We start from the raw sequence: 25,057 nt of genomic DNA, 5'->3' as shown, positions 1-25,057 counted from the left end.
ATAGCTTCAGAAAGAACAGAGTGATTTAAAGAAAAATATTAAGCAGATAATAGTATAGAGGGTACCTGGACTTGGCAATAGCACATGGACAGTATAATAAACGCCTCAAGTTCAGGAGACCCAGCTGTAAATTAAACGCAGCTGGGCCACAGCAGGGCCGGAACCACTTGGTGGCACTTTGGCTGCCTGAGTCTATGGGCACTTGCTGGGGAAAGGCCCGATGGTTGCCACTCAATAGCCATTTCCCCTTCTCCCTGCTGGCAAGTCTCTGTCCTTTTTCCTTGTGATATCTATGTGACTCAGGAAAATGTGACGATCTAAGTTATTTTTTTGTGCCATGGGACTTGCTGGCAGTCAAGGGAAACCTATGGACCCCTTCATAGAATAATAATATGTTTGGATACGTTAATTAAAGTACATAGGATTGCAGAGGAAACCATTTACACTGAAACAGTTATTAAAATATTTTTTAAAACCCACCCAAATCAGGATATAGCAAATATATGTACTTCTTTATTAACACACCAAATAACAAGATCTAGCAGTAGGTCTGACATCTATAATCTCAAGGCAGTGATAAGAGTAAACATAATGTTGAAATTCCTGCAACTATTATAATGTGATATAAAAATACTTGTGATTTCCATTGGTGACAAAATCACAGATACACTAGTTTTACTATGATTTTTGGCTTACATTCACATTCAAAGAACATGCTAAATTTGAGTTACAGGCTAACAAAGACATAAATTTCTGCCCATCCAAATTCACGGACCCTATGAAACCCTGATCTCACTCAGTCCATCACTGGGGAGCAGAGTTCTCTTTCCTGGTGCCACATCACAGTTTAGTAGTGTCACCCAAATCTGGACAGTGAGATATAAGAGGAAGTCAGGTGAGAGGCATGTGGGGAAGGATTTCTTTGCTTTTAAAAAGAGATGCAGAAACACACTGCTTCTCCTGCCTTTGGAGATTGGTGTGTGGGCATGCAATGCCCGGTGCTATGGCAACCATCTTGCAGCCAAGAAAGAACTGTGGTCACGCTGAGGGAATGGTTCAAACACAGAAGAAGAAAAAAACTAAGGTACCTGATTCTGACCTGGGGCCTCATCTCAGTTAAACTAACCCACCCTGGAGCTGCCTTACTTTGGGACTGACTTTCTGTGAGAGGTCAGTCTCTTGCATAGATGGTCTATTGCAGCACGAAGCACCTATAGCCTACAGTGACCCATGAGCCTTTTCCATAGTTACCTGTGTCTTTTTTAACCTCCACAACAAAACTAGGTGGCTGCATACCCTAATGTTTCTGAGTCACAGGAGTTGCTCTGTGTCCTAAGCCCATCTGTCATTTTTTTCCAGCTTCTCAGGGTCCTCAATGTACAACTGAAGAGTTGCTGTCTAATGAGAACTGACAAGATGGAGGCCAGAGGGATGGCTGATGCCAGGAGAGCTCTTAGCAAAGGCTGCCACCCACAGCATCGGCTCAGGGTTCTATTCCGGTGCAACAAATGGGGTGGGTAGGGGGAGGAGTCAGGGTTCACGAAAAGTTGGTCTAGGAAAGAGGGCACAGGTGGAGCAGAGTCATGAAATCAAGAGGTAGAAAGTCTAGGTTCCCAGATTCTTAACTGGTTTTGATTCAAATATCAGGACTGATACCACGCCAGTTCTTCACACGAGATCCTTTTTCTTTTTTCCCTCATTGGTCCATCTCTGCCTGTAGCTTCTATTCTGTCGATGGACAAATCTCTCAATTCATAGCCACAAATCTGATAGAAAGCTTGGAGAAGACATCAGACAGACTGTATAATCTCTGCTAATCCTGTAATCAGAAGCTAATCCCAGGACACAAGTGCATTTGCAAAGTAAGGACTTTAGAAACTCAAATGGCATTAGCAGGCCAGAGAGACCAATGTAGACAATGACTGAATGAGACTCATCAATCCAGAAACAGATTCATTCCTTCCACTCCATGTGAGTTTGTGCAAAAATAAAAAAAAACAAATGGGAAAAGGCTATTATACCTGAGGATGAGAGCAAGGCCATCCCTAGTCCCTTCTCGAAGGATCTCTTAAATTATAAGTTTGGGAGTAGCAGTGAGAGGAGGAATAACAGATGAGAGAGGTTAGGAGCAAGGGAAGACCAGCACATTCCTTATTCTAAACCCTGTTTTATTATCTTCTCTGGGAGAAAACCAACGAATGATTCCAGCAAGGCGAGAACAAGGAAGGCTTTTAAAAATAAGCATGTTGTACATGCACAGGGCCCATGCAGAACATTCCTTGGTAACCAGCTTTCAAGTCACTGGTTTCAGAATTTCTGTTCACACCTGACCTGCTCCAGGGGACAAAGGTCTCTGTGAAACAGGCAGGGCTATATTTGCCTCCAAAGCCTGTTTTGTCAAGAGCCTGCCTGCCTGTCCCTTTGTGGATGGGGTCTGAAAAAATCTTTCTGCACTTCGCATCAGGGCTGCAAAGCTCCTTGATGGTGCTGCATGGAGGAGCGATTAACACACCAACCAAAAGTGCCACAGGCCCAAGAGAGGCAGAGGGGCACTGGAGATGGGAGTGGGCCTGGGAGACACTTTCCTTCAGCCGAATGGAAATAGTTCCTTGGTTTTCTTCTCCATGAACCCCGATGTGACGGCACTGAGTCTGTGGGTGGGTCGCGGTGTGGGACCACATCCCTATTCCTTTTGGGGGACCAAACGTTCCTCAGGAGAAGCTGAGTTTGGGCCAGTGCAGGAGACCCTACTCTGCTAGCTTTGGCCCCTGACACAGCCTCTCTCAGGCCCACAGCCCTTCTTAGAGGCTTCTAAAAGAGAAAGATTTAAAAATGTGGTCGGGTTACACTGTCCTATTTAATGGGCACCCTATAAAAGTGCTGCAATGTTTAGTACATCATTTCGGTGGACTAAGTATGGGGAACCATATTTTTTGATATTTTTGTCCAGAGAGTTGGATATCAGGCCCTTGATCAATATCTTAAAAATGAGACACAAGGGGGGGTGGTGGTGTTTATCCCTGGCAAAGGTGAAACCAGAATGAGAAACCCAGTAGCACTGAAATACGAGGGGACAGGCTCACCTCTGAGACGGACCACGTGATGGGACAAAATTCAGTCAACCTCTCGGCTTCTCTCACGACAAATGCAGCCTAACACAGAGATGCCAGACCCCTACCCCATGCTTCCCAGCGCTACTGCCCTCCAGGCTCACACATGAGTCTTTAGGAAAATCCTTCAACACCTGCTTAATTCTTCTCCTTCCTAGAAAACAGTATTTAACAAGAATGGTCTTATTCACCTAAGCAAGCAAGTCGAGGTTATGTGTTCAGAAAGCTCGTTAATAACAAATAACACTCTTAAAGAGACAGACGCAGACTGAGACCGGAGCTGGCAGGAAGCCCACCCCTAAGCTGCGCTGAGAATGGGCAGGGCTGTCGACAGTGGTGCTGGAGGCCAGAGGCAGGCCTGGCCTCCGACCAGGGCGGGAGCCCCTCTTAGTCTCAGTCTGATAAAGACATTTACCCTGCAGCTCTCAGGTGTGCAGGAGCAGAAGGTCTGTCGCTGTTCAGACAACGGGAGCAAAAGACTGCTTTAATTGGTTAGGAAATCAAAAGGCTCAGGCCAACACAGGGTCCTGCTGGCCGAGAGAGAGATGCAGCAGCCCCCCCGGAGTGGTGGACACAGGCTCCATCTTTCTCTGGAGGTTTCCACTAGAAGGAAGAATCAGAATGCCCTCAGTCTGTTGGTCAGTTGGTCTTTTCATATTCATCTCTCTCTCTTTCACTTACTGTCTCGCGGGCACACATGGCCTTGAATAGATCCCACGGACTGGCATTTGGAGGCAGACTGTCAGATGCCAGGGCAGGAAGGACAGAGCTGAAGTCGCTCTGTGTGCCTGGGATCCCAAGATGGTCTCCCCTTCGGGAGTGAACCCCAAGGGCTCGGGGCCAGCTCCAAAGCACCACCGAGTTGCTGGGCCAGTGAGGCCAGCTTGGGGGGAGGGAGGGCGTCCAGCCCAGAGACTGCTCACTTACACAAAGAATCCTTTCAGAGTTATTGGCTGGCAAGGCCCCTCTCAGACTTTTTTTTTTTCTTTCGGGCTTGTGCACTGAATACAAATCAAGCAGCCTCACTGGGCTGTCACACAAACTGGCCCCAGTCACCAACAAAGTGACACAGAACAAGGGCTCCTCTAGCCAGGCTGTCAGTGTCCAGGCGTCATGGTAGCTGACTCCCAGACCCCCAACTGGGGGCCCCACGAAAGTGGGGCTCCAGCACCCCTTATCAGCAGCAGAGCCATTTCAGTCTGGCGTCCATCAGAGGAACAGTTTCAGGTAGACCAACACGACAGGTTCCTGAGCATGCCGCTTAGCATTCCTGGCTGGTAGTGAGGAAAAACTGAAAAGGCAGGGATTCATGGCCAGGGGCAGTGTCCTGGGGTAAAGGAGAATGAGATAGTCGTGTTACCCCTGTGTAAAAACAAACAAATCTACCTATCTGCTCTGGCTAAATTCCGAACTGCATGTGAGAGAGACAGTAAGTGAAAGAGATAGAGAGAATAGGAATATGACAGACTGACGAACCAACCAGCTGGGGAATTCTAATTCTTCTCTCTACAACCGCTAGAGGAGCTGAGGGTCCTAGCTCCCTTATTTCACATTTACCCACCCCAAATTCCTCTAGGTATAAAGGTGATTCCCACCGGAAGCATGTGCAGATAGAACTGCATCTAAAACCATGGATCAAGGGCAGGCTGGAGGCTGGGGAGATCTCACTCCTGAAGAGGCGCACGTAATGCAAAAGGAACGCAGCACCCAGGAACCTGGGTGTCAGCCAACCCACCCATCGGTCGTTTGATGACTCATGGAGAAGCCAGTGGTGTGAGCTCCAGGCTAGGCTCCTGTTGTCCCCAATTCCGCACACCCCTCCACTTCTAAGGGTAAGAGCCTGGCCTTTTGCTCAAGGATGGGGTGGGCTGAGGATGGTCACAACAGCAACTAAGAGACAAAATTCAAGCCCACATTTTCATTAGGAGTCCTCCAAGTCTCCCTCAGAAATTCCTCAGATCAGACAAATGAACCCACCTTATCAGGCCAGTACTGGATGATGAAGTGAGGCCATACCAACTGGAAGTAAGAAAACCCGAGCTATAGCTGAAACGGGCAGCATAAAATTGAAAACAATTAACAAGTTGTGCGAGGCAGCTTGACGGCCACAGATGCTGATCCACAAAGAGACTGAACAACAGATAAAGAAGCCTGGGAAAGAGAAGGCAGTGCCAACATGGCACTGCTGTATAGGCCATGGAACAGCTACAAGAAGAAATAGCAGAAAAGGGCACAACAGGTTTCAAGCCAAATTGAACAGAATAAAAACACAGAAAAAGTTCCAAGCTGAGTACGTTTCTTAAATTCAGTCAGAAATGCCCTAGGGTAAGTATAGAAAGTGTGCTCCCATCTTGTTCACTCTCTCTAAACTATAAGGTCTTCTCTGAAGCAGTGACCTGCTCCGTAAGGGTGGGGGGGGTCCTAGAATATTCCCAGGAGAATAGCCCTAAGCCATGTGACTATTTTTTTTAAAAAATGTATTTAATTAATTTATTTTTGGCTGCATTGGGTCTTCGTTGCTGCGCGCAGGCTTTCTCTAGTTGGGGCGAGCAGGGGCTACTCTTCGTTGCGGTGCGTGGGTTTCTCATTGCGGTGGCTTCTCTCGTTGCGGAGCATGGGCCCTAGGTGCATGGGCTCCAGTAGTTGCAGCACGCAGCCTCCGTAGTTGCCGCACGGGGGCCCTAGAGTGCGCGGGCTTCAGTAGTTGTGGCGCATGGGCTCAGTAGTTGCTGATCGCGGGCTCTAGAGCACAGGCTCAGTAGTCGTGGCACACAGGCTTAGTTGCCCCGCAGCATGTGGGATCTTCCCGGACCAGGGTTCGAACCCGTGTCCCCTGCATTGGCGGGCGGATTCTTAACCACTGTGCCACCAGGGAAGCCCCATGCGACTATTTTTTTTTTTTTAAACAAAATCTGTGATATATCCATGGTCAAGGAAAGTGGAGTCACAACAGGAAGAATCATCTTCCCTCATGGGAAAAGGGAAAGAAAGTCAATAGCAAAGCTGGGGAAGGACCCAGGTGGCCAGGCTCCCAGTCAGACTCTCCAAACAGCCCATTTGCTTCAATCTCCCCCCTGAGTGATGGAACTGTTTGTTCTTTAGTCATGCAAAATTTAGGGACTGCAGCTAATAGAGATAAGGACCCTGGACAGAAGCTCTGGGCTCCTCTCACCGCCCAGCCAGGTGCCCACCGACTGCACTAGAGCTCCAGCACTCAGTGGGATAATTATTGCTGCCTTTAAATTTACCCAGCTCTCCATAAAGCGAGGTAATGGGGCGCCCTTTACTACTGCTAGTGGTGATTGTCCTAACGTTCTTTAATTAGCATTGGCATAGCCACTTTCAAAGCATTTCATCTTACAGTCCTGGTGTTCCCTATTTCAGGCTCAACAGCCCTCACTCCCTTTGGAGAAAATGCACTTTAGCAAATTTGAAAATGACAGGCACATGTATCCATGAGCACAGATAATCGTATTTGTGTACCTGTACTCGCTCTTCTGCTCACTCTTCACATATCCACAACTGCCAAGAACCCGTGGGCCTTGATGATGCCTCCATAAAACTCTTGCTCGTAAATCTGTCAGCAAGGGGTTAGGAATTTTAAAAACTGAGGACTGGCGAAACCTTATGATCACTAGGATCCTCCTTAAATTTCCCAGTATTTAAAAAAAAAAAAAAAGCTGATTTTTTTTTTTTTTTTTAATTACAAGGTTCGGGGTCTTTTTTTTTGTTGTTGTTGCACCAGGTCTTAGTTGAGGCAGGCGGGCTCCTTAGTTGAGGCAGGCGGGCTCCTTAGTTGCGGCACATGGGCTCCTTAGTTGTGGCATGTGCATTCTTAGTAGCGGCATGCATGTGGGATCTAGTTCCCTGACCAGTGATCGAACCTGGGCCCTCTACACTGGGAGCACAGAGTCTTATCCACTGCGCCACCAGGGAAGTCCCAAAAGCTGGTCATTTTTCACCTATCTTTTCAAAGGTTTATGGATTAGGGCTAGGGCTATTGATACACCATTAGGGAGGCCTGAACTCCTATTCATTTGGGTCAAAGAATAGTCCTCTTTCCTCTGAAATAATCAATTCACCACTATGATCTAGGTGTTGGGCACAAGATGGGAAGGGCCTCTGCTTTCATGGGGTGTGCAAGTAAACGAGAATTTCAGATGATGGTAAATCAAATAAGAAAATAAAACCCAGGGATGTGACTATGATTGGTGGGGCTACTAAAGTAGTCTAAAGGACAGGGTAGTCATGGAAAGTCCCAAGAGACCTGCTCAAGAAGGAGCCAACCACCTGAAGATGTGGGGGAAGAACATTCCAGACAGAGGAGAGAGCAGAGGCCCTAATGGGGAGAACCAGCTTAGAGTATTCCAAAAGAAAGAAGAGCAGCATAGCTGAAGGGTAGGGGGTAAGCAGGAAGATGATAAAACACGAGGGCATAGGAGCAGGCAAGGCATGACAGCTTAGGGCCTGTGGTCCATGGTACACCATTTGGTCGTTATTTGAATTATGAGGGGAAGAACACTGGAGTGTTCTAAGCAAATCAATAACATGATCTGTCATGGTGTCACAAAGATGGCTTTGGTGGCTGTGGAGAATAGATTTAGAGGGAAAGAGTAAACATCTATGTCTTGAATCCTTTAATTTCTAGTTTTGAGTAAATGTTCTGTGATATAAGATGTTAACATAATAGTAAGGTGGGTGAAGACCATATCCTATATATAGTCTGAGTATGTTCAACCTGTCTCTGAGTCTAAAATTATCTCAAAACTAACTGTTAAAAACAGTGAGAAACACCTTATATCTTAAATGAAGAACTGAAAGGTCTAAATTAGGTGCAATAGCAAGAGCAGAGAGGGAAAAATAAAAGAAAAAGAAGGATTCTCTCAGTAATTGACTTTGGATAAAAATATTTCCCTTCTATACTAGTTTCCTTATTTTAAAAACTGAGGACTGGCGAAACATTATGACCACTAGGATCCTCCTTAAATTTCCCCGTATTTAAAAAAAAAAAAAAGCTGATCTTTTTTTTTTTTAATTACAAGGTTCTGGGTATTCCTTTTTTTAAATTTTATTTATTTTTTATTTGGTTGCACCAGGTCTGTTACTTATTAGAAAGTAACAGCTGCTGCTACTACTATTACTATTAGCTAAGACTAACTGATTTTCCTTACTTGCTTCTAGTCCAATAATACCACAAAATAAATAGTTATTAATCCCACTTTACACATGAAGAATCTGAAGCTTAAAGAAGCAACTTATATACACAGCATATATTATACACAGTAGGCAAGAGAGAACCATGATTTGAACCCAGGTTTCTCTGATTCCAGAATATTTTCATAACCTCCACTACGGTATAATGCCCACTAACATGAATGTATGAATGCATGCATACATGCATTCACTCATTCTTTCTCTCTCTCCCTCCCTCTTTCATGTAGGACTCAGTTTGGGGGAAAAAAGTATTTGGGCTTTCACCAACCAAAACATGAATAAATTTATAAAACCATTGTGTATGTGTGTGTATCTGCAGGCATGGACTCTGGGTTAAGGATCAAATTTGTGCTGGAGATACTCGAAAAGCCATTTACTCATAACTCTCACTCCCACATCTGCCTTTGTATCTGCTGGGCTCTGATCTTTAGTGCTTTCTTAATCTCCAATGAGTGGGAAGCTCAACATTTCTGTGACTTAGTTACAGGTGAGCCAAATTTTGTAGCAATGCCAAGACGTACCTCTAATATTACTGGTAAATGCTTAGATGTTCCAAGATCTTTGGGATAAAATCAACAGACCATGTAAAGAGTGAGAAAATTATCAAGAAAAGGAATCAAGGCAGATTTCTTGAGCTTTTCTGGTCCACATGCCCCCTTCCCTCTGCTCACATGATGTTTCCTAACTGTGGCACTGACTGAGGGAACCCTCTCTCCCTTTCCAACGGGAAGACCCAATGACCATACCGCTGACACCTGGCTCCTCTCCTCTGCCCCTCACAAGCACAGGTACACAGAGGATGTACCTGCTAGAGGTAAGAGGGAGGGTATATCTTAAGTGGCACATCGCGGCATCACAGTGGTTTAACATTTGAATGCTGAATAGATTTGAGCTCTGTCACTGCAGTGAGCTGAATGAGCCCCAGACAGATAATGCCCACGCCCCCATCCCCAAACCTGTAAATATTACCCTATTTGGAAAAAGGGTCTTTGCAGATGCAACTAAGGATCTTGCAATGACATCACCCTTGATTGACCAGGTGGGCCCTAAATCCAATGGCAAGTGTCCTTTATAAGTCAAAGCGGAGACAGACAGAAAAGGAGGAGTCAACATGACCAAGGAGACTGATGTGATGCAGCCACAAATCAAGGAATGGGACAGTCACCAGGAGCTGGAATAGGCAAAAAAGGCCAGGCACAAATTCTCCCCTAGGGCCCTTGGAGGGAGGATGGTCCTACCAGATTTTGCACTTTTCGCCTGCATAACTGCGAGAGAATAAATTTCTGATTTTTTTTTTTTTTCTTTCGGTACACGGGCCTCTCACTGTTGTGGCCTCTCCCATTGTGGAGCACAGGCTCTGGACGCGCAGGCTCAGCGGCCATGGCTCACGGGCCCAGCCGCTCCGCGGCATGTGGGATCCCCCCGGACCAGGGCACAAACCCACATCCCCTGCATCGGCAGGCGGACTCCCAACCACTGCGACACCAGGGGAGCCCTAATTTCTGATGTTTTAAACCACCAAATATGTGGTAATTTGTTATGACAGCCTTAGGAAACTGATATAGTCACTTACTAGTTCTGTGATCCTGAGAAAGCGTCTTAAATTCATCTGCAAAATGGGGAATCTAATGGTACCCACCTCACAGAGCTGTTGTGATGATTAATATGGGTACCGATCAATGCCCCAGGAAATGGTGCTGTTAACATCATTATTGTTACTGCTATACAAAGGCAGTTAAAGGGAAGGATAAACCACAGGGCCTGTAATGGGCTAGTGCACCTGAAGAGTACATTTCCAAGGCTTTTGGCTGGACCTCTCTGGGCTGTTTGACCATACAGATGATTCTGGCTAGAATGGGCACCAACTGTCTATTCCAAAAGAGGCGGCAGTTGGGGCCTTGGGAGGTTTCTCCCTTCACTCAGGCCTGGCAGCACGAAAAGAAACGGTTAAGCCCCAGGAAACCAGCCTCAGAGAAGAGGATGAGGCCCTTCCATTCTATAGCCCTTTGCCATTCTTATTAAGCATCTTTTCTTTTCTGAGGTTTTCTACAAATTGCTCTGGATGGGACCCAGAGGGAGAGTGCTTTTCTGTCCACTTTCTTCCGACTTCCTTAGAGAGCAGAGTTCTTAGGGGAAAAGGACAGTGGATTTTGAGGCACTAGGAAGAGTGGGTAAGTCTAGAACAGCTGTGTTGCCTTGAATCATCAGGCTTAAGGAATAAAATCCATTCCCTTTATGACTGTGGGTAGTAATGGCATGGTCACAGGCTCACTTCAGGACCACAGGCAAGAAAAATAACCTTATTTTTTTTGCAATGGTGACTTTATCCATTAAACAGAAACCTCATGACCAGTTGACCCTGGAAGAGTATCTGTACATGTGGGTGGAAGTGAGTGAGAGATGCAAATACACACACACACACACACACACACACACACACACACACACACAATGTGTTCATTGCCTTAGGTAGGAGAAGGTGACTTTTTCCATATAGACCATTTCTTATGTTTTGTCACTACTAATTCACCAAGCAACTGATGTCTTTCCCTTTGTGGAGGTCAATTTCTATACTATTTTTCTTTTTCTTTCCTCCTATTTTCCAAATCGCTTTTTCTCCTTTGCTCTTGTTCTTTTCTTAGTTAAAATGGCAGCGTAAAGAGTATAAAAACAGATAAGGTACTTGAGTAGGGTTTGGCAGCCGAAAAATATTGCAAATAGGAACTAGAGCTTCAGGGGGTACATATGTGATCTTCCTGCCACGGATGGACCCACCTTGAGGGGGCCGAAAGCCTACTGGAGGCAAGGTAGCAGCCTGCTCACTCCTGGCAAACCCTGCGAAGCATTATGGACATCTAGTGGCTGCCGGGGATAATGCCTCAGCGATGCATGTCAGGCTGAGGAATGGTCTACCATGGGCTTTACTAGGCGCCCAGTTATCCTGGGTCCCCTTAGCCAGTCCCCTGGAGGACCATTTCTTCTCAAAATAATTTTTTTAACACTTTCTTTTATGGGGGGGCCATGCTGCACAGCTTGCAGGATCTTAGCTCCCCAACCAGGGATTGAACCCGGGACCTTGGCAGTGAGAGCACAGAGCCCTCACCACTGGACCAACAGGGAATTCCCTCCACTTCTTATTAAGGGTCCAAAGTCACTCTGAATGGCTCTATCAAAGACCCATCGTTAACCCAGCCCAGCAAGGTATAATGATAGCACCTGCATACAACAGCACAGAAGGCAGGCATTTGGAAATATCTTCAAGCCCCAGGTTTAAATGCCAATTAGCCATATACTGTCATCTTGACTGAGGGGGTGAGCTCAGAAGGGACAGAGACTCTGATGTTAATTAGTAGTGTGGCTCTAGGTAAGTCACTATGCCTCTCTGAACTTCATTAACGACATCTGTAAAATGAGAGGTTAAGTCCAGATGATCTCCAAGGTCCCTTTTAGCTTTAGCACTCTGTGATCTGCACGCCTTTTTAGTAGCTGAGAAAACAGTCTGCTCTGCTCTGGCACTGTGGATTTCTCGATTCAACTGAAGGAATCATTCGCTTCTCAACTTTGTGGTGCGTTACCAAGACTTGACTACAACCCCAAAGGATCAATCTTCACAAAGCTTTACATCTGAGGAAGGGTGGGAATCGTGGACGATGAGAGCTGGAAGGAACTTTCTAGTCCATTCTCTTAATTTTAGAAATGAAGAAACCAAGGTTTAGAGCTGTCGTAATTTAAGATTTGTCACATGTCTAATCAGTGGCAGAAAAGGGACTAGAACTCAGGCATCCCAGTCTTAGCGCAGGTAACAAGCGGCTGACACAGCCTTGCCGGATCACTGGCTGGCTTCTTCAACTCTGCTTTATCGCAGCAGTCTCTCTGTGGGAAACCACAAGTGAAAACACTCTCAACCCAGGGTTTTTTCCTTCTCTCCTCTCCAAGTTTAAGCCTTCCTCTTCTTTTTATTCCCTGGTGGCACCATTCCAAATCAAGGACGCAGTCAGAAGCAGGGGCTGTGAGGAGCAACAGACAGATGGCTAGACGACACTCGAGCGACAGGATTAGAGGCTTCAGTGCCACTTCCAGTTCAAAAGGGCTGTGTGTGCTGCCATGGTCCTACAGCCTCCTTGGTCCAGTTGATGGTTTCTGTGATGCTCCCTTAGCCTAGCTGGCCTACAGAGGGCAAAGTACCCCTATCTAGAACTCCATGAGCTGCATGAAGCTTGGGCGATATCACTCACAAATATTTACCACGAGACCACCCCATTACTAAGTACCGGTTTGATCCTACCCTTCCATCCACCTACACAACATTTGCTGGGCCTGGAGCTGAACAGATGGGTTCTGAGTTTGCCCGCACCAGCCAGGCAGGCCCCGCTTCTGCCTGAGGGGGGAGGGGCAGCCATATACCAGGGCGCCATCCAGACCCTGGCCGGGGTCTCTCTGGAACCCTACCAGCTCAATGCCAGCTGTGGCAAGGAGAGAACTTCTCAACAGCGGGTGTTCAATTCTCCTCCACAGATCGCTGTCAGGCTAGACTCACATCTGGGTACAAGATGGGTGTGTCCTGCTTGAAGCTGATGGTGTGCAAATGGGGCTTAGTCAAGAAGGGAAAAAGAGCCCAGATGGAACTCAACCTCCATTTCTCTCTTTGATTAGTAATTGTGAGTCAAACAAGTTAAATAAAGGATCTATTTTCTCAGCCCCTCCTCTCCCACCCTTCATTCTAGTATATTCCATATACTCTTCCCTGAAATGTTTTATGCAGGCTGTCCCCCCACCTTGTCTCCGCCATTTACTCTATGCAGAGTGAACATACTGGACATCTTTGTGGCAGCGATGAGAACACTGGACTCAGGGTTTGAAGACTGGATTGAGATGCTGCCTCTGTTGCTTTCTGGGTGTATGACCTTGAGCATGTTATTCACCTGCCAGAGCTCAGTACCTCCATCCATAAAATGGAGACAACTATGGCAACTGTGTCACTGGGTAAAGGCAGATTAAACAAGAACAGATCTATCCACCCATCCATCCATCCATCCATCCATCCATCCATCCATCCATCCTTGGTATAGTGGAGAGCATAAGTAGACAAACATCCCAGTAAATGTTGAAGTAAATGAATGAAACCTGAGTTCTTATTGACTGGGAGAAAACTCTGGAGAATCACTTTTACTGTCCAAGTTCCTAGACATCTGAGCTCTGCCAGGGTTCAAGGCCTGGCTCTACCGCTTACTATGTGATCTTAGGTAACATATTAACTATTAATGTTATTATTTGACTGCAAATACATAATAAAAAAGTTGGTAAACGACAGGGAATCCAAATTGTCTACAATAGAGCTGTTTCCATTCCCTCCACGGACTTCAAAAATTCCCTGGCATATTTAAGGAGGTTTCAGATTACTGGGCAGCATACAATATTGAGATAAGGGTGTGGCAGAATCCAGAGAGCTAAGAGATCCAGGCCAGGACCTCATCTTCTTAAGCAATAGCCCACGTGCAGGTAGGTGATGGGCAAGCAAGCTTGCCAAGCCAGAGGTGGGCGGGCACAAGGAAAGGAGCCTGGAGGTAGCCCTTGAAAAGAAGCAACACTAAACCAGTGCCATATTCTGCCAGCTGGCTTCCCAGGGCTTAGCCACAGTTGGCCTCCGCCGCACCAGGCAGAGAAAGAGTCGTCATTTTCCCCGGTGGGAAAACTCTGAACAAGTCCTGTTCTCGCTCCTACACTGGTCCATCAAACGCCCCGGGGTCGCCTCTCACCGGAAGTAGGGGCAGGATGCGACGCAGTTCTTCCCAGGGACTCCCAGAAACAAAGAAGAGCTGGTGGAGCTCATGGGGCAGAAGCTTTAAGACCCACTCCCTCCAAACTCTGGGCGCACGGAGGGGAAAGGGCGCGGGGCTGCGAAGAGTGAGAAGCCGCGGCTCCGGCTGCTTAATGAACGGGTTGTGCCCTGGCTGCTGGGAGTTCACCTCAATCCTTCCAGCTGGTTGTCGCGCTGTCCCAGGTTGTTACTCCCCTAGCTCCCCGCACTTGGTCTTTCCTTCCACGGTTTGCCTCACCCGCAACCCTCATTAAGAAAATTATCAGTGAAAGCCCTAGTTAAAGCCGACGACGGGTGAGGAAATTTGCGAGGGAAGGGGCAGGACGAACAGACACATGTGCAGCAGCGCCCCGGCCGCCCCCGCGTCCCCCAGTGCAGCTGAGAACTCCGAGCGTGCACCCGGGCCGAACGGCCAGTCGCCCCGTCCGCAGTCGCCGGGGGTGAGGATGACGCGGTCCGGGCGGGCGGGAGGCCCGCCAACTGCAGCAGCCCCGCCGAGGGCCGCCGCGCCTCCGGCTCCCCAGGCCCTGAGCCCAGCGCGCCCAGAGCCCGAGGGTGCCCGGTGCCCGGTGCAGGGCGGGGGCGGGGGCCGGCGCGATCCCTCCGCAGCAGCAGCCCCGCGCCGCTCCAGCCTATCAGCGGCCACCCGGCGGCTCCCTGCGATCGGACCAAAATAGCTGCGCACGCCTGCGACTTGCGCGCGGCCCCCCACTTGACGCTCACTCCTGTTCCCTCGCCCGGCCCGCTCCCAGCGTCTAGAGGGGGCGGGGAGGAAGCGGCCGGGGAGGGGGGTGGGGCTGGGGGAGAGAGGAAGGAAGGAAGAAGGAAGGAAGGAAGGAAGGGAAGGAAGGAAAGGAGGAAGGGAGGGAGGGAGGAAGGAAGGGATGAAGGGAGGGAGGGAGGGAGGGAGGAAGTCGCACGGAGGCGCACAGCTCGGGGCTGCGCGGCGCGGGCCGGCGCGGCGCTGGAAGCCGCCGGCGTTAACCCCTCGAGGGCAGGCAGCGGAGGGGGAGCGGTGTTAATACATAAGAGCACTGCATCACGCTAATCTTCTCTTCTCAGAACAGTATGCGTCAGCAGTACATTCACGTTCTGACTGAAGGACAAAAGGATGAGAGAGCAGTCTGCGTGGCTGCTGCCTGCAACACCGCGAGCCTGGCGCGAGGAGGAGACGGTGGGCGCCGTGCACAGGGGCCCCGCTGCTGCTGCTGCTGCTGCCGCCGCCGCCGCCGCTGCTGCTAGCGAGTGGGGACCATGTTCCCGGGCTCCGGAGCGTTCCCCGCAGCCGCGACCCCCGCTGCTCACGCCGCCGCCAGCGCCGGGGCCGCTGCAGCAGTCCGCGGGCAGCGCAGCCGCTGAAGGCGCCGGGGGCCGGAGCCCTGAACTCGCTCCCTCTGCACAAAGCCAGATCCGGCGGCACGCCGGGGGCCCGGCTGCGGCGGGCGATTCCGCGCCTCCGGGGGCTGCAGCCGCCCCCGGACTCCCCGAAGGGGCCTGCGGCGCGGGGCGACCCGGCCGCCGCGCGCTCCTCTGGCCGGCAGACCAGGTCCCGGCGCTGCCTCCACGCCGCTGCCCCTCGGGGGGCTGGACGGATTACTGCTCCTCGCACCAGCAGCCGGCGGACTGGGAAACTGAGCCCAGTTTTTGTCTTTTTAACCCTTAAGAGAAGAGACGAGGAGAGAAGGGGGTGTGTGTCGGAGGGCGGGCGGGCGGGTGGGGGGGCGAAAGACCGGCGAACACCTCCTCTTAACTCTCGCAGCACCGCGAGCGAACGACTGCATCAGCTGCCTCGGGCCGGGAGCGGCCGACAAGGAGAGGGGCCAGCGCGGCGGCAGCTTCGGCAGCGAGCGCGGCCTGGCAGGCTGCGGGGCGCCCCCTCACTCCCCGCCGGGTGGCAGCCCCGGAGCGGGCGGGGGGCGCCGGAGGCACACTCCGGCGATGAAGCGGCTTCCTCCTCGGCTGGTGCGAGCCGGGGCCAGGGTACAAGGACAAAGCCGGGAAGCGCTGGTGGCGCCCCGCCTCGGGCTGAGGGGGGGGCATGCACCTGCATAGCCCGCCGGGCTTCGGCTCTCCCGGCGCGCCTCAACTCCGCGGCTCCGCTAGCCGGCTCCGGATTTACTAGAAGCCATTTTGTCTCCCCCACCCCTCCCCTCCCCTCTGCCCTCCCCGCCCCCTCTACTTCCCCCTTTTGTTAATTAAAACTAAGAAGTGAGAATGGGAACGAGGTGGCCAGCTCCGGCGGCGAACGCTTAAGGACACCGCGCCAGTTCTTCCCTTCCTTCCTTCCGAGGTAGGTGAGAGCGAATGACTGGGTGGGGATGGTCGCAAAGGGGGAGAGAAAGTCCCAGCTTTCCGAGGGCTGGCCTCGAGGGGGGGCTGGTAGACGAGGGGCCACTCTTTAGTTTGGCATGATTTTTTTTTCCGGCCGATCTGCTCCGTCTCTCTAATCGCCCCCTCCCCACCTCCTTCTCCAGATGGAAAGAGGAGCTCCTAGCTCACTTAAGCCGGGGTAGGGCTGGTTCTCCTTTCCGAGCCAAAATCCCAGGCGATGGTGAATTATGAACGTGCCACACCATGAAGCTCTTGTGGCAGGTAACTGTGCACCACACCTGGAATGCCGTCCTGCTCCCCGTCGTCTACCTCACGGCGCAAGTGTGGATTCTGTGTGCAGCCATCGCTGCTGCCGCCTCCGCCGGGCCCCAGAACTGCCCGTCTGTCTGCTCGTGCAGTAACCAGTTCAGCAAGGTGGTGTGCACCCGCCGGGGCCTCTCCGAGGTCCCTCAGGGTATTCCTTCCAACACCCGGTACCTCAACCTCATGGAAAACAACATCCAGATGATCCAGGCTGACACCTTCCGCCACCTCCACCACCTGGAGGTCCTGCAGCTGGGCAGGAACTCCATCCGGCAGATCGAGGTGGGGGCCTTCAACGGCCTGGCCAGCCTCAACACCCTGGAGCTGTTTGACAACTGGCTGACAGTCATCCCGAGCGGGGCCTTTGAATACCTGTCCAAGCTGCGGGAGCTCTGGCTGCGCAACAACCCCATAGAAAGCATCCCCTCTTACGCCTTCAACCGGGTGCCCTCCCTCATGCGCCTGGACTTGGGGGAGCTCAAGAAGCTAGAGTACATCTCGGAGGGGGCTTTTGAGGGACTGTTCAACCTCAAGTACCTGAACTTGGGCATGTGCAACATTAAAGATATGCCCAACCTCACCCCCCTGGTGGGGCTGGAGGAGCTGGAGATGTCAGGAAACCACTTCCCTGAGATCAGGCCTGGCTCCTTCCACGGCCTGAGCTCCCTCAAGAAGCTGTGGGTCATGAACTCACAGGTCAGCTTGATTGAGCGGAATGCTTTTGATGGGCTGGCCTCCCTGGTGGAACTCAACTTGGCCCACAATAACCTCTCTTCTTTGCCCCATGACCTCTTCACCCCACTGAGGTACCTGGTGGAGTTGCACCTACACCACAATCCTTGGAACTGTGATTGTGACATTCTGTGGCTAGCCTGGTGGCTTCGAGAGTACATACCCACCAATTCCACCTGCTGTGGCCGCTGTCATGCTCCCTTGCACATGCGAGGCCGCTACCTGGTGGAGGTGGACCAGGCCTCCTTCCAGTGCTCTGCCCCCTTCATCATGGATGCACCTCGGGACCTCAATATCTCTGAGGGTCGGATGGCAGAACTTAAGTGTCGGACTCCCCCCATGTCCTCCGTGAAGTGGCTGCTGCCCAATGGGACAGTGCTCAGCCACGCCTCCCGCCACCCACGGATCTCTGTCCTCAACGATGGCACCTTGAACTTTTCCCATGTGCTGCTCTCAGACACTGGGGTATACACATGCATGGTGACCAACGTGGCGGGCAACTCCAATGCCTCGGCCTACCTCAACGTGAGCACGGCCGAGCTCAACACCTCCAACTACAGCTTCTTCACGACTGTCACAGTGGAGACCACTGAGATCTCGCCTGAGGATACAACACGAAAGTACAAGCCCGTTCCTACTACGTCCACTGGTTACCAGCCGGCATATACCACCTCTACCACGGTGCTCATTCAGACCACCCGTGTGCCCAAGCAGGTGGCAGTAACCGCGACGGACACCAATGATAAGATGCAGACCAGCCTGGATGAAGTCATGAAGACCACCAAGATCATCATTGGCTGCTTCGTGGCAGTGACTCTGCTAGCTGCTGCCATGCTGATTGTCTTCTATAAACTTCGCAAGCGGCACCAGCAGAGGAGTACAGTCACAGCTGCCCGGACTGTTGAGATTATCCAGGTGGATGAAGACATCCCAGCGGCGGCATCTGCAGCAGCAACAGCAGCTCCATCCGGTGTATCAGGTGAGGGGGCAGTCGTGCTGCCCACAATTCATGACCATATTAACTACAACACCTACAAACCAGCACATGGGGCCCACTGGACAGAAAACAGTCTGGGGAACTCTCTGCACCCCACAGTCACTACTATCTCTGAACCTTATATCATTCAGACCCATACCAAGGACAAGGTACAGGAAACTCAAATATGACTCCCCCCCCCCCAAACTTATAAAATGCAATAGAATGCACACACACACAAAAGACAGCAACTTTTGTACAGAGTGGGGAGAGACTTTTTCTTGTATATGCTTATATATTAAATCTATGGGCTGGTAAAAGAAACAGATTATATTAAAATTTAAAAAGAAAAATCAAAACAAAACTATTTTCTAACTTGTAAGTTCTATTTAAAGGGGGTGGGGGACCTTGGGAATGCTGTGGGATAGAAGCCACAAGTCAGTCTGCTGTGCTGCCAGGAGAGCTTTCTGGTATAGGGTTGAAACTGCCAAAATAAAACAAACTACAACACCAACCAGTATCCCTAAAGAGTTAGGGTGTGGGCTGCTGAGGCGTGGAGGGGAGACTGAACTGTCATTTTTTAGAAGATGCTTCATAGGACACAGGAATACCCATTTCTCTAGACATCTTTCTTAGGCTGAGAGCTGTCTTTGCAGATTTATCTTATTTAAACAAAGAATACAAACAAACGAAAAAAAGCACTAAGAATCTGTACTGTGCTTAAAATGTTGAGAGGCAATAATTTTTTCTTCTGAGGCCAAGGGAAAGACAGACCTGTAAAATGTATTTTAAACAGGAAAACCACCAAAATTCAACTGAAACCTTAAGGGACTGAGTATGTGCATCCCTGTGCACAAGTCTTCTTGGTTTGTGCAGTGGGACACAGCGTGACCCGCCTGACAGAGGGCTTCGGGAAGGAGCAGAGAAGGAAGGGAGCTGGCGTAGCTGTCAGTCAAGCGCTTTCACATTGCACCACATTCCTGCAGTTGGGCTTAACCCACTCTGTGCAAGGCATGTGTCTATTCAGGGCTTCCCAGGAGAAGGAGGTGGCCCCTGGGCGGGGGGGCGTGGTACCAAAGGGGGATGGGAAGGGAGAGCAGAGGCAGAGAGAAGGTATTCGCAGGAGGCCATAACTCAGCATTGTGCCATGTCCACCTGTTGTTCCTGGTATCTGACAAATGATTGTAGACAGTGATGCATTTGATGATTTTTTTTTTTAAAGGATTGGTTTAAGGTGGAGAAGGGGGGAGAGGCTGGGAGTGGGAAGCTTGGGGGAGTGGAAGGTTTTCTCATGCTTGTGATTTGGTGACTATTCTAAATGCTGATTCATTAGGGATTATTACTGCTGATGTCAACTGGTTGTGGTGATGGGGAGGGGGCAGAACATGAGTAGAGAAGAAAGAGGAGAGACAAAAAGGGCACAGGCTCATTGAAAGTGATGAAGCCTTTCCTCACCAGGATGGTTCACAAAAAAGATGTGAAATCCACAGTTAAAACAAAGTGATACACACAGAATGAGTGCGGCATGGAGTCCTGTTGAATGTAGCACAATGGGGGGAAATGCTTCCCTCTCCCAGGGCTACCTCAGGAGGGGGAAGAGAAAGGGCGGGCGTGGGTGGGGAAGGCAGAGATCTCTGTTATTCTGGTCCATTTAATGATGTAACTTCTTTCATTTATTATTTTAGCTTTAAAAGGAAATAAAGGGTTCAGATTTGAAAGGGGGTGGGGTGTGGGGGGGAAATGCCACTGATTGTAACGTGAGAAAAGTGTATTTTTGTATTTTAATAAATATTGTTCAATTTTTAATTCAGTGTCCCCAAAGGGTTAAATTGAGTAAGACCCTGAACCTATAGCTTCTTATGAGCACTGACCAAATAATTTCTATTTAAAGAAAGAAAAGGGGAGGGGAGGACAATCTTCCATTTCTTTAAAGTATGGGAACACGCTAAAGCTGTCAGCCACTTTTCCTTAGCTTAAATAAAAGCACCCTGATACTAGTGCACCGTTCACAAGCTAAGTGTGTTAGTCCCTGGCTCTGTTGGGGGGTAGAACTGAATTCCCTGTGTCCTGGAAAAGCGGGGGAAATGGGTCAGCCTCAGCTCCTGGGACCCGGCCAGGAGTTAAACGCCACCTCAGCAGAAGCTGCTGGTCAGGCAGCACCAGCTCTACACGGGGACCCCGGGGGACCTGGATTTAAGAGCACTGCAATAATGCTGTTGTGCTTAAAGATCCCACAGGCAGTGTTGCTTCTGTTCTCTGGGTGCTGAATAGCCAGTCAAACGTGTCTTGGTGGTGGTGGGTATTGGTCTCCTGATGTGTAGCCGAGGGACGTGGTCCAGGCAGGCTGCCTGAACTGGGACCCTGCGTCTCTTCAGCACTAGTATTTATACGAGTGGAGTGCAGGGAATCGGGACTGAGTGGGTGTGATCTCCCTGGCGCTGAACACACAGAGAAAGGCAGGCAGCCCTTTGCAGCAGTTGGCTAAGAAAGGGCCAATTCTTAATCCTCCTTTGGGTGTTTGTGTATTTCACATACACAAAATTTCTGGGTGTCGGTGTTTGTGGCAGTGTGTATGCATGGGCTCACACTTTTAGAAACTGCCATTCATGTCTCTAGGCTACAATGATATGTTCCCTCCACCCGTCCTTTAGTACCCTACCCCCAATAAAAAGAGAGAAAGCTGCAGCCGAGAAAAGGGTGGGACTTGGCGAGGACCAGTTGAAAAATGCAAGCAGTCACCCCCTTTCCTAGTGCCATAAGACACAGCTCAGGCTGTTTAGAACAGCTTCCTGGGTACACATTCAGAGGCAACTGTGAAGGAAGGAGCTGCTTCAGAAATAGAGGATGTGGAGCCCATTTCCTTACACCCCTCCTCTTTTTGACAGCTATCTGGGCGGCCAGGGAACTATGCAGTAGCTGTGGAATGACAAAGGCTCTGGGGCTGAACAAAGATCTGAGGGGAGAGGTGAAGAAATGGGCCTAAAACATTCCTGGGGAAGAGTCCTATGAACAAATGCACTTGTCCTGGGGGTGGGGCATATTCAGGTCTTGGAATCTGAGGGAGAAGTGCTTTCCAGAAGGAACCTCAAAGGAGGTTCCTGGGGGAGAGAGAATATGGTGCCTGGGTGTGAGTGTCCTTAGAGCTGCAAGGGGAGTTCCTTTCCCCACTGGGCCTACTCCCTGACCTGGGCACCGGTTCAGCATTTAGAGCGGCAACTCTCCCCCGCCGTGATGGCGGGTACACCCTCCTTTGTAGCAGGCACTTGGGACAACTTTTCAGAGAGGAGTCCCATGAGCACCGAAAGTGCAGCCTTTAATGCTGGGCGGGTGACTCATCCTCGGCCTGGCCAAGCTGTAGGGTTTGTTACCTGAGAATGGAACATGGGTTGGCAGCTCTTCGGGAGGGGAGTCACAGCAACACGTTACAGGGAAAAGACTGCCGATGATTATATGGAGTTAGAGACTTTTCATTACAGAATTTTTTAAAGGCCGTGAAAAACCATGTAGTCTAATCCCTTCACATTTTACAGTCAAGGAGACCGAGCCCCAGAGAAACTGAAAGATACAGTCCAAGGTCACACTGCTAATTAGTGGAAGAGGTGGGACTGAAACCCAGGTCTCTTGACTACCCAAACCAATGTGCTTTCTCATAAAGGCTCTTACTGGCTCTCAAGAACATCTCTCTTTCCTGGCCAATATGCAGTGAAAATGGGACCTTCCTATAGCTATTGCTGTGTTCTCTTCTCCCTCCTCTTGGAGCTGTCCAGTCTCCTTCAGAACCAGCTCTACTGCCCTCCGGGGCCTGAGCAGAATTCGGACCACAGGGGCCCCAGAGGTGGCCCAAGGGCCACGTGTGCTGACTAAGGAGTTGGATTCTCAGGACTATACCTAACAGCTTCCTGATTCTTAGGTTCAATGGCAGGCAGAAACCACGGGATCCCACAGAGGGCAACGGCTGCTAGGGAAAAGGTGAAGTAGACAAGGCAGGGTGCTCACAGTGGGAACGATGGATTGGCCTTCTCCCAACCTTAGCCTTGGAAGCTTGCAGAGTAAAGGATTGACAGAGGCCTTAGAGCACCTCTCAAGAGCAACTTCTCCACAGCGGAGTGGTTTCTGCTTATTTGGCTGAACAATGAGACTATTTGGGGAGGCGGGGGACTCTTTAACTCCTCTCCTCCATTGCATCTACCCTGGCCCCAGCTCCAAAATCATGATCTGGTCGCCACTCCCACAATTTGTTCTAGGGCCTTTTATCACTCTTTGGTGTAAAGCTGCATTCTACTATCAGTGAAGATAGAGCAGACAGGCTAGTTTCTAAGGCCTAGAGACATCCGCTCTATCATGGCTGTTAACATGTACTGTAGCTAGCAACTTTTTGGGACGGGGGCGCTGGTGCGGGGAGGGCAGCAGCCTAGTAAAGAGTCCCTTGAAGACAATGCCTATTAATGGGGAAGAGATGCAGAGTCCATGCCGTTAATGGTGGAGATGGGTAGAGATTAAGAGAAGGCTAAGTGGGCCTTACTCAGCCCAGGCTACTACCTTAGGGGGCCAGAGCCCACAATTAAGGCTTCAACATTTTACTGCAACAAAGCAGCAAGGGCTTAAAATTAGAGAAGAAAAAGAGAGAGAACATTTATATCCAAACATATGTCTGATTTTATCTCCTCTGCTGGCACTCAGCACTCCGTGCCATCGGCTAATGCAGGCACCGTTCACGCCATTTCTAAATCCTGCCTCAGCTAAACTGCAAGGCAGCTTTTGGCTCAAAGCACCTCTCTTGGTTTCCGTCCATTCAGAAAGCACCCTTTTCCCCGGAGGGGGGAAGAATGGTTTGGGTAGTGGATTAAGGTTGTTTTCATCTTTGCTTTAAATTGAGATGAAGTAAATTGCTTCTTGGAGCAGGGATAAAGGCCTCAGGAACCGTCAGTGAAATGTACCTATCTGCAAAGCCATATAGCGTAGTGCTTACAAGTGTGGGCTCTGAAGCCAGTCTTCCTGGGTTGAACCCCAGCTCTATCACTTACTAGTTATGTGACTTTGGACAAATACTCGTTTTCCTCATCTGTAAAATGGGCATAATATTGGTATCTACCTCACTACTCCGTAGTTGTTGTAGGAATTGAAATTTGACGATAAGGGGACAGACCAACTGACTAGCCCCCATCACCACCTCTATTCTTGAACCTCATCCATGTCCAAAGAGAGAACATGCCTACTGAGCTACTGTAAAGAGGAAGGATAATTAATTATCCAGAAGTCCTGGGCAGCACGACAGCACCATCTACAAGCCCAAACACTGTGGAAAAGATGGGGTGCACTTTTCTTCCCAGGAAAACACTGCCTTGTGCTCTGTTCTTTAATCTAGCTCTTTAGATGGCCCAAGGCACTGTCTTAGGCCAGGAACGGATTACCTTTTCTTATGGTGGGTCAAGAGAAAGGAAAGATGCTGCTGCTGGAGGTGCACAAGCTGAGGGCTGGGACAGGAAGCACCTAACTAAAAGTCCTGGTCCTTTACCAGGAGGGTGAGCTTCCCAGTGTCTCGTCACCTCACCCTGTTTCCTTATCAGGGTGCTTTGCCAAGGGAGGTGGGCCCACGGAGGCACCAGGAAGGAGAAGGGAGCACAGAGAGGGCTGCTGGGGCTTCAAAGCAGTATTGGAGGGCTTGAAGGAAAGAAAGGCAGGAAAAAGCACCATAATTTGAGCAGGTGAGAGCAGGATGGAGCTGTATGGCAGATGCACAGGCTAAGGGGCTGCAATGCAGTTAGGGAGGAGAGCCAGGGAGATTCCTCTGCCCTAGCAAGCAGGAGGCTGGCTGGACCCTGGACTGGGGGGAGGGCCGCCAGCGATATTCATGGCACGGAACAGAGCAGAAGAAAAGCAGGGAGATCAACTTTCCAAGAGAAGCCTAAGAAAGAATGCATTTGATTTCCTAATGAGAGGCTAGAATTAGATTTTAGGATGATCACAGGTTTCATCCTCTGGAACATGCCAGCTTTGCTGTCAGTACTTGGGCCAAACCACCTGCCCACGACAGTCCTGTTCCCGATGCTGGAGGCTGTCCACTGCTTGGCAGGGGGGGGGCAACCCCACCCTCAGGGCGGTAATCAAATTCTGATCCTGACGGGCTCCCTCAGGGCCTCCCTCATTTCTGTGAAGGCACAGTCATGGGGGGAGGGGAGAGGAGAGGGTATAGCTCACTGTCCACGAAAAGAGGGTTATATAAATCGTGTCCCATAGAAATGATGGCGACTGTCGCGTCCAGTGCACGTGGACCCTGGCAGTGAGTCAGAAAGGTCAGGCCTGGGCCCGTGGGGGAGAGCCCTCGGAGAGGCTCTCCTGGCAAAGGAAGTTAAGCATTTGAGAGGATGGCGCTGTCTCCTCCAGCTTATCCTGGTAAAGACTCTTAAACCTACAGCAGGGAGGCACTGAGATGACGGGCTACTCTAATGCCAGGTGTGGGGATTGGATGGACCAAAGCAGTACTTGGCCTTCCGGGTTCATCCATTCTGTGTGCCTAGGAACAATACTAGAGCAATTACTGAAGTTTAGATTAATTACTAAATACCAAAGGAA

General features: G+C 50.1%; 2 protein-coding genes across 2 annotated transcripts in view; one reads left to right on the top strand and one right to left on the bottom strand.

The window, feature by feature from the left end:
• Window positions 1-25,057, bottom strand: part of SND1 (staphylococcal nuclease and tudor domain containing 1) — a 419,523-nt gene that overhangs the window by 43,254 nt on the left and 351,212 nt on the right. The window lies entirely within an intron of this gene.
• On the top strand, window positions 16,717-18,675 carry LRRC4 (leucine rich repeat containing 4). Its single transcript, XM_065884133.1, has one exon. It carries the CDS (start codon window positions 16,717-16,719, stop codon window positions 18,673-18,675), a length of 1,959 nt encoding a protein of 652 aa, XP_065740205.1.

Source organism: Phocoena phocoena, chromosome 9 (genome assembly GCF_963924675.1).
Source record: "Phocoena phocoena chromosome 9, mPhoPho1.1, whole genome shotgun sequence".
NCBI classification, from domain to species: domain Eukaryota; kingdom Metazoa; phylum Chordata; class Mammalia; order Artiodactyla; family Phocoenidae; genus Phocoena; species Phocoena phocoena.
Note: the sequence above shows the minus strand (reverse complement) of the source record. Positions and strands in the feature narration are given on the sequence as shown.